The sequence below is a fragment of the Salvelinus fontinalis genome, chromosome 1 (assembly GCF_029448725.1).
Source record: "Salvelinus fontinalis isolate EN_2023a chromosome 1, ASM2944872v1, whole genome shotgun sequence".
Classification (NCBI taxonomy): domain Eukaryota; kingdom Metazoa; phylum Chordata; class Actinopteri; order Salmoniformes; family Salmonidae; genus Salvelinus; species Salvelinus fontinalis.
Genome location: NC_074665.1, coordinates 96,313,995 through 96,328,371, shown reverse-complemented (window position 1 = coordinate 96,328,371; position 14,377 = coordinate 96,313,995). Strand labels below are relative to the sequence as shown.

Genomic DNA, 14,377 nt, shown 5'->3' with positions numbered 1-14,377 from the left:
TCCCTATATATAGTGCACCACTTTTGACCAGGGCCCATATTCCCTATATATAGTGCACCACTTTTGGCCAGGGCCCATATTCCCTATATATAGTGCACTACTTTTGACCAGGGCCCATATTCCCTATATATAGTGCACTACTTTTGACCAGGGCCCATATTCCCTATATATAGTGCACTACTTTTGACCAGGGCCCATATTCCCTATATATAGTGCACCACTTTTGACCAGGGCCCATATTCCCTATATATAGTGCACTACTTTTGACCAGGGCCCATATTCCCTATATATAGTGCACCACTTTTGACCAGGGCCCATATTCCCTATATATAGTGCACTACTTTTGACCAGGGCCCATATTCCCTATATATAGTGCACCACTTTTGACCAGGGCCCATATTCCCTATATATAGTGCACTACTTTTGACCAGGGCCCATATTCCCTATATATAGTGCACTACTTTTGACCAGGGCCCATATTCCCTATATATAGTGCACCACTTTTGACCAGGGCCCATATTCCCTATATATAGTGCACTACTTTTGACCAGGGCCCATATTCCTTATATATAGTGCACCACTTTTGACTGGGACTCTGGTCTAAAGTATTGAACTAAACATTTGAATCTTGTGTCAGTCTTCAGGCAGGTCTCACCATGGATTATTTTAGTGAATTGTTTCTTTCATGATATCAACAGGGGCTTTATGATTAGAAATGCATAGAATTCACCGGGCGGGTAATGCTGCCAAGACCTCTGTACAGTTCATTATAGTGTGACCCCTCTTTCCTTTCCTCCACCTCTCTGTCTTGTCTCTCCTTTCCTCCCCCTCTCTGTCTCCTCTCTCCTTTCCTCCCCCTCTCTTTCTCCTCTCTCCTTTCCTCCCCCTCTCTTTCTCCTCTCTCCTTTCCTCCCCCTCTCTGTCTCTTCTCTCCTTTCTCCCCCTCTCTGTCTCCTCTCTCCTTTCCTCCCCCTCTCTGTCTCCTCTCCTTTCCTCCCCCTCTGTCTCTCCTCTCCTTTCCTCCCCCTCTCTGTCTCCTCTCCTTTCCTCCCCCTCTCTATCTTTTCTCTCCTTTCCTCCCCCTCTCTGTCCCCTCTCCTTTCCTCCCCCTCTCTGTCTCCTTTCCTCCCCCTCTCTGTCTCCTTTCCTCCCCCTCTCTGTCTCCTTTCCTCCCCCTCTCTCTCTCCTTTCCTCCCCCTCTCTCTCTCCTTTCCTCCCTCTCTGTCCCCTCTCTCTTCTCTCTCTGTCCCCTTTCTCTTCTCTCCCCTCTCTCTGTCCCTTCTGTCTCTGTCCCCTCTCTCCTCCCTCTCTCTTCTCTCCCTGTCTCTGTGGTGTTACTAGGTGGTGGTACAGGGTATCCCTGAGGTGTCCAGAGCTGTCATTCACATCGACGAGCAGACCGGCAAGAACAAGTACAAGCTGCTGGTTGAGGGAGACAACCTACGCAGCGTCATGGCAACCCACGGTGTCAACGGCAACAGGACCACCTCAAACAACACCTATGAGGTAACTAGACTGTAGCAGCCCCTCCTCCAAAAACAAACAGCAACATATTATCGTCCCATTTATTGATCGAATTTCAAATGATCGTCTCACTGATTGGCCTGAACCAATTCTCTCAATGACAACTGTTGTTGTAGAAGAGGACACTTTGTTAATTAAATGACTGGATTGAATCCCCCAATGCCTCTGTGCCGAGAACCAACGGACTGTTCTCTCCTCCAGAACTATCTACTGTCCCCGCGGCGTGGATCCTAGTTTGATCCCAGCATGAGGCTTACGCATTTCTGTTCCCTCTGCTCTGTCTCCCAGCTGCTCTTCCTACCATTTAATCAATCATACAAACATCAGTTTGGAATTCTATCCTCCTTTCTTTTTTTAAACACATCTAAACAGAAGCAACTGATTGTCTCTCTGTTTGGCAGGTTGAGAAGACGCTTGGCATCGAGGCTGCTAGGTCCACCATCATCAATGAGATACAGTACACCATGGTGAACCACGGTATGAGCATCGACAGGCGACACGTCATGCTCCTGGCAGACCTCATGTCCTATAAGGTCGGTGAAAAGATGGAGAAGGTTTTATTCAAAGACAAATAATATTGAGTGAGGTTTGTTTTGTGATGACAGATGAGGTGCTCTGTTTGCAGTTTAGATGCAGCAGGGTTGCACAATTCCTGCAACTTTCAATAAATTCCCTGGTTTTCCCAAAATCCTGGTTAGAGGATTCCCGTAATAAGTAGGAAATCCTGGTTAGAGGTTTCCCGTAATAAGTAGGAAATCCTGGTTAGAGGATTCCCGTAATAAGTAGGAAATCCTGGTTAGAGGATTCCCGTAATAAGTAGGAAATCCTGGTTAGAGGATTCCCGTAATAAGTAGGAAATCCTGGTTAGAGGATTCCCGTAATAAGTAGGAAATCCTGGTTAGAGGATTCCCGTAATAAGTAGGAAATCCTGTTTATTGAATTTATTGAATTTAAAGAAACCTGTGCAGGCCTACTCTCAGCTAATGTCATATTTTACATATGTTTTCCACTGAAATACAGTACCAGTCAAAAGTTTGGACACCTGCCTCCTGAGTGGCACAGCGGTCTAAGGCACTGCGACGGAGTACTAGCTGTGTCATTAAAAATCCTGGTTCGATTCCAGGCTGTGTCGCAGCCGGCCGTGACCGGGAGACCCATGAGGCGGCGCACAATTGTCCCAGCATCGTCCGGGTTAGGGGAGGGTTTGGCCCAGCGTCGTCCGGGTTAGGGGAGGGTTTGGCCCAGCGTCGTCCGGGTTAGGGGAGGGTTTGGCCCAGCGTCGTCCGGGTTAGGGGAGGGTTTGGCCCAGCGTCGTCCGGGTTAGGGGAGGGTTTGGCCCAGCGTCGTCCGGGTTAGGGGAGGGTTTGGCCGGGTTAGGGGAGGGTTTGGCCGGGTTAGGGGAGGGTTTGGCCGGGTTAGGGGAGGGTTTGGCCGGGTTAGGGGAGGGTTCGTCCGGGTTAGGGGAGGGTTTGGCCCAGCGGGTTTGGCCCAGCGTCGTCCGGGTTAGGGGAGGGTTTGGCCCAGCGTCGTCCGGGTTAGGGGAGGGTTTGGCCGGCAGGGATGTCCTTGTCCCATCGCTCTCTAACGACTCCTGTGGCGGGCCGGGTGCAGTGCACGCTGACACGGTCGCCAGGTGTACAGTGTTTCCTCCGACACATTGGTGCGGCTGGCTTCCGGGTTAAGAAGGCATTGTGTCAAGAAGCAGTGCGGCTTGGCAGGGTCGTGTTTCGGGGGGATGGGACAAGACTGTAGCTACCAATTGGATACCACAAAATTGGGGACAAAAATATATATATATATTAAAAACACAAAAAAACATTGTTTGTACACCTACTCATTGAAGGCTTTTTCTTTTCTTTTTACTATTTTCTACATTATAGAATAATAATGAAGACATCAAAACTATTAAATAACACATATGGAATCATGTAGTAACCAAAAAAGTGTTGAACAAATCAAACTATATTATAGTTGAAGTCAGGTGTTTACATACACATTAGCCAAATACATTTAAACTGTTTTTCACAATTGCTGACATTTAATCCTAGTAAAAATTCCCTGTCTTAGGTCAGTTAGGATCATCACTTTCTTTTAAGAATGTGAAATGTCAGAATAATATTAGAGAATTATTTATTTCAGCTTTTATTTCTTTCATCTCATTCCCAGTGGGTCAGAAGTTTACATACACTCAATTAGTATTTGGTAGCATTGCCTTTAAATTGTTTAACTTGGGTCAAATGTTTAGGGTAGCCTTCCACAAGCTTCCCACAATAAGTTGGGTGAATTTTGGCCCATTCCTCCTGACAGAGCTGGTGGAACTGTTTCAGGTTTGTAGGCCTCCTTGCTCACACACGCTTTTTCAGTTCTGCCCACAAATTGCCTATAGGATTGAGGTCAGGGCTTTGTGATGGCCACTCCAATACCTTGACTTTGTTGTCCTTAAGCCATTTTGCCACAACTTTGGAAGTATGCTTGGGGTCATTGTCTATTTGGAAGACCCATTTGCAACCAAGCTTTAACTTCCTGACTGATGTCTTGAGATGTTGCTTCAATATATCCACATCATTTTCCTTCGTCATGATGATATCTATTTTGTGAAGTGCACCAGTCCCTCCTGCAGCAAAGCACCCCCACAACATGATGCTGCCACCCTTGTGCTTCACGGTTGGGATGGTGTTCTTTGGCTTGCAAGCCTCGCCCTTTTCCTCCAAACATAACGATGGTCATTATGGCCAAACAGTTCTATTTTTGTTTCATCAGACCAGAGGACTTTTCTCCAAAAAGTACTATCTTTGTCCCCATGTGCAGTTGCAAACCATAGTCTTGCTTTTTATGGCGGTTTTAGAGCAGTGGGTTCATGTCTGTCCCAGTAGAACCCTGGGTTCATGTCTGTCCCAGTAGAACCCTGGGTTCATGTCTGTCCCAGTAGAACCCTGGGTTCATGTCTGTCCCTGGTTAGAGGATTCCCGTAATAAGTAGGAAATCCTGGTTAGAGGTTTCCCGTAATAAGTAGGAAATCCTGGTTAGAGGATTCCCGTAATAAGTAGGAAATCCTGGTTAGAGGATTCCCGTAATAAGTAGGAAATCCTGGTTAGAGGATTCCCGTAATAAGTAGGAAATCCTGGTTAGAGGATTCCCGTAATAAGTAGGAAATCCTGGTTAGAGGATTCCCGTAATAAGTAGGAAATCCTGTTTATTGAATTTATTGAATTTAAAGAAACCTGTGCAGGCCTACTCTCAGCTAATGTCATATTTTACATATGTTTTCCACTGAAATACAGTACCAGTCAAAAGTTTGGACACCTGCCTCCTGAGTGGCACAGCGGTCTAAGGCACTGCGACGGAGTACTAGCTGTGTCATTAAAAATCCTGGTTCGATTCCAGGCTGTGTCGCAGCCGGCCGTGACCGGGAGACCCATGAGGCGGCGCACAATTGTCCCAGCATCGTCCGGGTTAGGGGAGGGTTTGGCCCAGCGTCGTCCGGGTTAGGGGAGGGTTTGGCCCAGCGTCGTCCGGGTTAGGGGAGGGTTTGGCCCAGCGTCGTCCGGGTTAGGGGAGGGTTTGGCCCAGCGTCGTCCGGGTTAGGGGAGGGTTTGGCCCAGCGTCGTCCGGGTTAGGGGAGGGTTTGGCCGGGTTAGGGGAGGGTTTGGCCGGGTTAGGGGAGGGTTTGGCCGGGTTAGGGGAGGGTTTGGCCGGGTTAGGGGAGGGTTCGTCCGGGTTAGGGGAGGGTTTGGCCCAGCGGGTTTGGCCCAGCGTCGTCCGGGTTAGGGGAGGGTTTGGCCCAGCGTCGTCCGGGTTAGGGGAGGGTTTGGCCGGCAGGGATGTCCTTGTCCCATCGCTCTCTAACGACTCCTGTGGCGGGCCGGGTGCAGTGCACGCTGACACGGTCGCCAGGTGTACAGTGTTTCCTCCGACACATTGGTGCGGCTGGCTTCCGGGTTAAGAAGGCATTGTGTCAAGAAGCAGTGCGGCTTGGCAGGGTCGTGTTTCGGGGGGATGGGACAAGACTGTAGCTACCAATTGGATACCACAAAATTGGGGACAAAAATATATATATATATTAAAAACACAAAAAAACATTGTTTGTACACCTACTCATTGAAGGCTTTTTCTTTTCTTTTTACTATTTTCTACATTATAGAATAATAATGAAGACATCAAAACTATTAAATAACACATATGGAATCATGTAGTAACCAAAAAAGTGTTGAACAAATCAAACTATATTATAGTTGAAGTCAGGTGTTTACATACACATTAGCCAAATACATTTAAACTGTTTTTCACAATTGCTGACATTTAATCCTAGTAAAAATTCCCTGTCTTAGGTCAGTTAGGATCATCACTTTCTTTTAAGAATGTGAAATGTCAGAATAATATTAGAGAATTATTTATTTCAGCTTTTATTTCTTTCATCTCATTCCCAGTGGGTCAGAAGTTTACATACACTCAATTAGTATTTGGTAGCATTGCCTTTAAATTGTTTAACTTGGGTCAAATGTTTAGGGTAGCCTTCCACAAGCTTCCCACAATAAGTTGGGTGAATTTTGGCCCATTCCTCCTGACAGAGCTGGTGGAACTGTTTCAGGTTTGTAGGCCTCCTTGCTCACACACGCTTTTTCAGTTCTGCCCACAAATTGCCTATAGGATTGAGGTCAGGGCTTTGTGATGGCCACTCCAATACCTTGACTTTGTTGTCCTTAAGCCATTTTGCCACAACTTTGGAAGTATGCTTGGGGTCATTGTCTATTTGGAAGACCCATTTGCAACCAAGCTTTAACTTCCTGACTGATGTCTTGAGATGTTGCTTCAATATATCCACATCATTTTCCTTCGTCATGATGATATCTATTTTGTGAAGTGCACCAGTCCCTCCTGCAGCAAAGCACCCCCACAACATGATGCTGCCACCCTTGTGCTTCACGGTTGGGATGGTGTTCTTTGGCTTGCAAGCCTCGCCCTTTTCCTCCAAACATAACGATGGTCATTATGGCCAAACAGTTCTATTTTTGTTTCATCAGACCAGAGGACTTTTCTCCAAAAAGTACTATCTTTGTCCCCATGTGCAGTTGCAAACCATAGTCTTGCTTTTTATGGCGGTTTTAGAGCAGTGGCTTTTTCCTTGCTGAGCGGACATTCAGGTTATGTCGATATAGGACTTGTTTACTGTGGATATAGATACTTTTGTACCTGTTTCCTCCAGCATCTTCACAAGGTCCTTTGCTGTTTTTCTGGGATTGATTTCTACCTTTCGCACCAAAGTACGTTCATCTCTAGGAGACAGAAAGCGTCTCCTTCCTGAGCGGTTTGACGGCTGCGTGGTCCCATGGTGTTTATACTTGCATACTATTGTTGGTACAGATGAACGTGGTACCTTCAGGCATTTGGAAATTGCTCCCAAGGTTGAACCAGAGTTGTGGAGGTCTACAACTTGGCTGATTTCTTTTGATTTTCCCATGATGTCAAGCAAAGAGGCACTGAGTTTGAAGGTAGGACTTGAAATACATCCACAGGTACACCTCCAATTGACTCAAATTATGTCAATTAGCCTATCAGAAGCTTCTAAAGCATGGACAGAATTTTCTGGAATATTCCAAGCTGTTTAAAGGCACAGTCAACTTAGTGTATGTAAACTTCTGACCCACTAGAATTGTGATACAGTGAATTTTAAGTGAAATAATCTGTCTGTAAACAATTGCTGGAAAAATGACTTTTCATGCACAAAGTAGATGTCCTAACCGACTTGCCAAAACTATAGTTTGTTAACAAGAAATATGTGGAGTGGTTGAAAAATGTGTTTTAATGACTCCAACCTAAGTGTATGTTAACTTCCGACTTCAACTGTATATGGATGTCATAAGGTGAATGCACCAATTTGTAAGTCGCTCTGGATAAGAGCGTCTGCTAAATGACTTAAATGTAAATGTAAATGTATATGCGATTCTTCAAAGTAGCCAGCCTTTGCCTTGATAACGGCTTTGCACAGTCTTGGCATTCTCTCAACCAGCTTTATGAGGTAGTCACCTGGAATGCATTTCAATTAACAGGTGTGCCTTGTTAATTTGTGGAATCTCTTTCCTTAGTGCGTTTGAGCCAATCAGTTGTGTTGTGACAAGATAGGGGTGGTATACAGAAAATAGCCCTATTTTGTAAAAGACCAAGTCCATATTATGTCAAGAACAGCTCAAATAAGCACAATACTTCAAGACAGGTCAGTCAATCTGGAAAATTTCAAGATCTTTGAAAGTTTCTTCAAGTGCAGTCGCAGTAACCATCAAGTGCTATGATGAAACTGGCTCTCATGAGGACCGCGACAGGAAAGGAAGATGCAGAGTTACGTCTGCTGCAGAGGATAAGTTCATTAGAGTTACTAGCCTCAGAAATTGCAGCCCAAATAAATGTTTCAGAGTTCAAGTAACTGAACATTAAATTCTCTAGCAACAGCTCTGGTGGACATTCCTGCAGTCTGCATGTCAATCGCACGCTCCCTCAAAACTTGAAACATCTGTGGCGTTGTGTTACAAAACTGCACATTTTAGTGGCCTTTTATTGTCCCCAGCACAAGGTGCACCTGTGTAATGATAATGCTGTTTAATCAGCTTCTTGATATGCCACACCTGTCAGGTGGATGGATTATCTTGGCAAAGGAGAAATGCTCACTAACAGGGATGTAAACAAATTTGTGCACAAAACTTGAGAGAAATACGTTTTTTGTGCGTATGGAAAATGTTGGGGCTCTTCTAGTTCAGCTCATGAAACATGGGACCAACACTTTACATGTTGCGTATATATTTTTGTTCAGTATATATTTTTTACTTATACAATTGCTCAAAATAAAAATATTTTGTTTAATAAAATAAAATCTCTGTATATGATAGGATACAGTATGTATAATAAAATATGTAATGGGTTTTAAGTAATAGGGTTATGCAATATGATAATGTCATATGGATATGCAATAGGATCATGTAGTAGGGTTTTTGCAATATGATAATGTAATAAGATTGTGTGATATGATAATTGAGTAGGGTTATGCAATTGGATAATGTGATAGGATAATGTATTATTGATATGAAACATGATAATGTAATGGGATAATGCAATAAGATAACGTGGTAGCATAATGCGACATGGTTATGCAATATGATAATGTAATAGGATAATGTATATGGTTATGCAATAGGATAATGTAATAGGGTAATGTATATGGTTATGCAATAGGATAATGTATTTGCCATCCATAGGGTGAGATCCTAGGTATCACCAGGTTTGGCCTGGCTAAGATGAAGGAGAGTGTGTTGATGCTGGCGTCCTTTGAGAAAACTGCCGACCATCTCTTTGATGCTGCGTACTTTGGTCAGAAGGACTCTGTCTGTGGTGAGTTGCAGGCTTCCTCTTTCTATAGCAGAATTACAGAAATACAGCTACTTGATAACAAAGAATTACAATGGCTTTTAGTTGTCTAAAAAAAACATCTGTCCTTTCCACGACTTCTCTCATTCACTGCACTGATCTGAAATAACTAACGAGCGACCTGTCAAGTGTTTTCACTACAGATGAATGGGGAGGAGACGGAAGAGGTCGGATTTCCAGCCATTGAGAAAGAAATCCCAGACACGGCTGATTGAGCTCAATCTCTCTGGTTCCAGGTGTATCTGAATGTCTCTGTCTCCTCTGGTTCCAGGTGTATCTGAATGTCTCTCTGTCTCCTCTGGTTCCAGGTGTATCTGAATGTCTCTCTGTCTCCTCTGGTTCCAGGTGTATCTGAAGTCTCTCTGTCTCCTCTGGTTCCAGGTGTATCTGAAGTCTCTCTGTCTCCTCTGGTTCCAGGTGTATCTGAATGTCTCTGTCTCCTCTGGTTCCAGGTGTATCAGAATGTCTCTGTCTCCTCTGGTTCCAGGTGTATCAGAATGTCTCTCTGTCTCCTCTGGTTCCAGGTGTATCTGAATGTCTCTCTGTCTCCTCTGGTTCCAGGTGTATCTGAATGTCTCTGTCTCCTCTGGTTCCAGGTGTATCTGAATGTCTCTGTCTCCTCTGGTTCCAGGTGTATCTGAATGTCTCTCTGTCTCCTCTGGTTCTAGGTGTATCTAAATGTCTCCTCTGGTTCCAGGTGTATCTGAATGTCTCACTGTCTCCTCTGGTTCCAGGTGTATCTGAATGTCTCTGTCTCCTCTGGTTCCAGGTGTATCAGAATGTCTCTGTCTCCTCTGGTTCCAGGTGTATCTGAATGTCTCTCTGTCTCCTCTGGTTCCAGGTGTATCTGAATGTCTCTCTGTCTCCTCTGGTTCCAGGTGTATCTGAATGTCTCTCTGTCTCCTCTGGTTCCAGGTGTATCTGAATGTCTCTCTGTCTCCTCTGGTTCCAGGTGTATCTGAATGTCTCTCTGTCTCCTCTGGTTCCAGGTGTATCTGAATGTCTCTCTGTCTCCTCTGGTTCCAGGTGTATCTGAATGTCTCTCTGTCTCCTCTGGTTCCAGGTGTATCTGAATGTCTCTGTCTCCTCTGGTTCCAGGTGTATCAGAATGTCTCTGTCTCCTCTGGTTCCAGGTGTATCTGAATGTCTCTCTGTCTCCTCTGGTTCCAGGTGTATCTGAATGTCTCTCTGTCTCCTCTGGTTCCAGGTGTATCTGAATGTCTCTCTGTCTCCTCTGGTCCCAGGTGTATCTGAATGTCTCTCTGTCTCCTCTGGTTCCAGGTGTATCTGAATGTCTCTCTGTCTCCTCTGGTTCCAGGTGTATCTGAATGTCTCTCTGTTTTTCTCTGGTTCCAGGTGTATCTGAATGTCTTTGTCTCCTCTGTTCCAGGTGTATCAGAATGCATCATCATGGGAATCCCCATGAACATCGGTACAGGACTGTTCAAGCTCTTACACAAGGCTGACAAGGACCCCACTCCACCCAGGAGACCCCTGCTCTTCGACAGCGCCGAGTTCCACATCCCCTTGGTTACATAGTAGAACCCTGGGCTGGCGTCTGTCCCAGTAGAACCCTGGGCTCATGTCTGTCCCAGTAGAACCCTGGGCTCATGTCTGTCCCAGTAGAACCCTGGGCTCTGTCTGTCCCAGTAGAACCCTGGGCTCATGTCTGTCCCAGTAGAACCCTGGGTTCATGTCTGTCCCAGTAGAACCCTGGGTTCATGTCTGTCCCAGTAGAACCCTGGGTTCATGTCTGTCCCAGTAGAACCCTGGGTTCATGTCTGTCCCAGTAGAACCCTGGGTTCATGTCTGTCCCAGTAGAACCCTGGGTTCATGTCTGTCCCAGTAGAACCCTGGGTTCATGTCTGTCCCAGTAGAACCCTGGGCTCATGTCTGTCCCAGTAGAACCCTGGGTTCATGTCTGTCCCAGTAGAACCCTGGGTTCATGTCTGTCCCAGTAGAACCCTGGGTTCATGTCTGTCCCAGTAGAACCCTGGGTTCATGTCTGTCCCAGTAGAACCCTGGGCTCTGTCTGTCCCAGTAGAACCCTGGGCTCATGTCTGTCCCAGTAGAACCCTGGGCTCTGTCTGTCCCAGTAGAACCCTGGGCTCATGTCTGTCCCAGTAGAACCCTGGGCTCTGTCTGTCCCACACCCAACATCTAATAATGTAAAATAATATGGTCATTTAGTAGATGCTTAAATCCAAAGGCACCTACAGTTACATAGTGGCACATCTGCAGTATATGTGGCCCGTTGGGAATCAACCCCACAAGCCTTACTGTACTGATCATTGTTTATGCTTATTTTGCTATCAATGAATGACAGTTGACGTGTGTGTGTGTGTGTGTGTGTGTGTGTGTGTGTGTGTGTGTGTGTGTGTGTGTGTGTGATGGGGTAAAGAGAGCATGGGGCACATACACAAGGAGTGCCTTAAAGTGAAGCTTTTGTTTTCTCTCCGTGAAGCTTCATATAACATCTTCCTTTTGGCTTTGTGTTTATTGTGTTATTTTATACCACTTCTTCTACAGGACTACAGAGAGAGAAGTGCCTGTCAAAACATCTCCAGCTTCTTCCACAATGGAAGAACTGACGTTCACCTGTTTTTATTTGTTTAGTCGTGGCCTCATGTGGACTCACTGTATTATGTTGGCCGTTTGTGTTCCATGCTTTGCCCTTTTCTGAATTTACAATAAAGTGTGTTTGACGCTGGAAAGAGGGAAGCGTTGAAGTCACTTATTTGATTAGAAATATGGTTTGATGTTGTTCACTGGCTGAAAGGAGCCTGTTCAACAAGTCTGTAAAGTGTGTGCTTGAGCCAACTCTTCTGACTGTCATTGCCACACAGCTTTGTTATGCCATTCATGGTTGGTGTGACACTGATTGAACAACCTGGAGACAGAAGTTGACTGAAGCACAGAGCCATGTGGAGCCTGGTTACAATGAACCCTGTCTATACTATAGGATGGTCTTTGATGCCCAGGCTTCACTCCGGTTGTTTCTTAAGGTGAGGTTACTGTATGGTGACTGTTCTCTAAAACCTCGGAACAAATTGGCTTTTTGTGTTTACTGCTGGCTTGTGGGGTTTTCTCAGTGTTTAAAACATCCCTCTACTGTATGGATGTCTGTATGGTTTAAAACGTCCCTCTACTGTCTGTATGGATGTCTGTATAGATTAAAACATCCCTCTACTGTATGTATGGATGTCTGTATGGATTAAAACATCCCTCTACTGTATGTATGGATGTCTGTATGGTTTAAAACATCCCTCTACTGTATGGATGGATGTCTGTATGGTTTAAAACGTCCCTCTACTGTCTGTATGGATGTCTGTATAGATTAAAACATCCCTCTACTGTATGTATGGATGTCTGTATGGATTAAAACATCCCTCTACTGTATGTATGGATGTCTGTATGGTTTAAAACATCCCTCTACTGTATGGATGGATGTCTGTATGGTTTAAAACGTCCCTCTACTGTCTGTATGGATGTCTGTATGGTTTAAAACGTCCCTCTACTGTATGTATGGATGTCTGTATAGATTAAAACATCCCTCTACTGTATGTATGGATGTCTGTATAGATTAAAACATCCCTCTACTGTATGTATGGATGTCTGTATGGATTAAAACATCCCTCTACTGTATGTATGGATGTCTGTATGGATTAAAACATCCCTCTACTGTATGGATGGATGTCTGTATGGTTTAAAACATCCCTCTACTGTATGTATGGATGTCTGTATGGTTTAAAACATCCCTCTACTGTATGTATGGATGTCTGTATGGATTAAAACATCCCTCTACTGTATATATGGATGTCTGTATGGTTTAAAACATCACTCTACTGTATGTCTGTATGGATTAAAACATCCCTCTACTGTATGTATGGATGTCTGTATGGTTTAAAACATCCCTCTACTGTATGTATGGATGTCTGTATGGATTAAAACATCCCTCTACTGTATGTATGGATGTCTGTATGGTTTAAACATCCCTCTACTGTATGTATAGATTAAAACATCCCTCTACTGTATGTATAGATTAAAACATCCCTCTACTGTATGTATGGATGTCTGTATGGTTTAAACATCCCTCTACTGTATGTATAGATTAAAACATCCCTCTACTGTATGTATGGATGAGTCTTCGTGGTTTATGTGTTATCGCCAGCAGCATACCACTCTGCATACCACTCTGCATACCACTGCTGGCTTGCTTCTGAAGCTAAGCAGGGTTGGTCCTGATCAGTCCCTGGATGGGAGACCAGATGCTGCTGGAAGTGGTGTTGGAGGGCCAGTAGGAGGCACTCTTTCCTCTGGTCTAAAAAATATCCCAATGCCCCAGGGCAGTGATTGGGGACACTGCCCTGTGTAGGGTGCCGTCTTTCGGATGGGACGTTAAACGGGTGTCCTGACTCTCTGAGGTCATTAAAGATCCCATGGCACTTATCGTAAGAGTAGGGGTGTTAACCCCGGTGTCCTGGCTAAATTCCCAATCTGGCCCTCAAACCATCATGGTCACCTAATAATCCCCAGTTTACAATTGGCTCATTCATCCCCCTCCTCTCCCCTGTAACTATTCCCCAGGTCGTTGCTGCAAATGAGAATGTGTTCTCAGTCAACTTACCTGGTAAAATAACGGTAAAATAACGGTAAAAATAAAATTAAATTAAAACCTCTTAAATGTAAAACATTGTAATCTACGTAATCCCCAGAAGTAAGGATTTATCCTAAAAGGGATATACACAATAACTAGTAATACTACGTACTCTAATGTTAAAATCTCACCTTCCAGGTAAAAATGGTTATAAATTTCGGAGGTGTAATCACTTTTGAAGACACAAGTACACAGGACAAATATGATGAAAAGATTAAGTATTTTACAATCTATTTCCAAATCAACAAAACTGTATGAATCAGGCTTGAAATGACTTATATTTTTTCTAAATATAGTATAATCAATTTATAAAAGGACTGACTATAATATTTCACCCTCCTTATAACTGTAAAATACATATTTAAATATTTAGTGTTAGAGAAGATTTGCATATTTTGATCAAAACGTCTGCCCCCATCACTGTGAATGTCTCACAGTTCTAGCATGGCTTCCTGGACTCGTAGGAACTTGCCTATCATATTAATCTCGTCCTTCTACGACAAATAAGTGTGTTTTGATTACTGGCTATAAATTGATCTCTGAGGGACATCCCAGCATCAAGTGGTGTCATATTTCACTTCCTGCTTCACACAGGCAGAGGAGACATACTGCTGTGTCCGTGAGAATCAGGACTACTGCTCAATGAAAGCCATTTCCATTTACGGTGTTCACAGACCCATTTAGACACTAAAATGTCGAGTCGGAACCGGTACCAGAACCACGCTGGTCTCCTAAACAGGGGACTTTACATCTATTAAAAAATCCTGCAATTGGTATATGTTA

General features: G+C 44.4%; 1 protein-coding gene across 1 annotated transcript in view; it reads left to right on the top strand.

Annotated features, from left to right (window-relative positions):
* polr3a (polymerase (RNA) III (DNA directed) polypeptide A) overlaps window positions 1-13,587 on the top strand; it is an 89,958-nt gene extending 76,371 nt beyond the window's left edge. The window contains exons 28-31 of the mRNA XM_055936968.1: window positions 1,342-1,506; window positions 1,926-2,057; window positions 8,769-8,901; window positions 10,328-13,587. Coding sequence (XP_055792943.1) covers window positions 1,342-1,506; window positions 1,926-2,057; window positions 8,769-8,901; window positions 10,328-10,476 — 579 coding nt within the window. The 3' untranslated portion in view covers window positions 10,477-13,587. The remainder of the gene's footprint in view (window positions 1-1,341; window positions 1,507-1,925; window positions 2,058-8,768; window positions 8,902-10,327) is intronic.
* The last annotated feature ends 790 nt before the right edge of the window (window positions 13,588-14,377 follow it).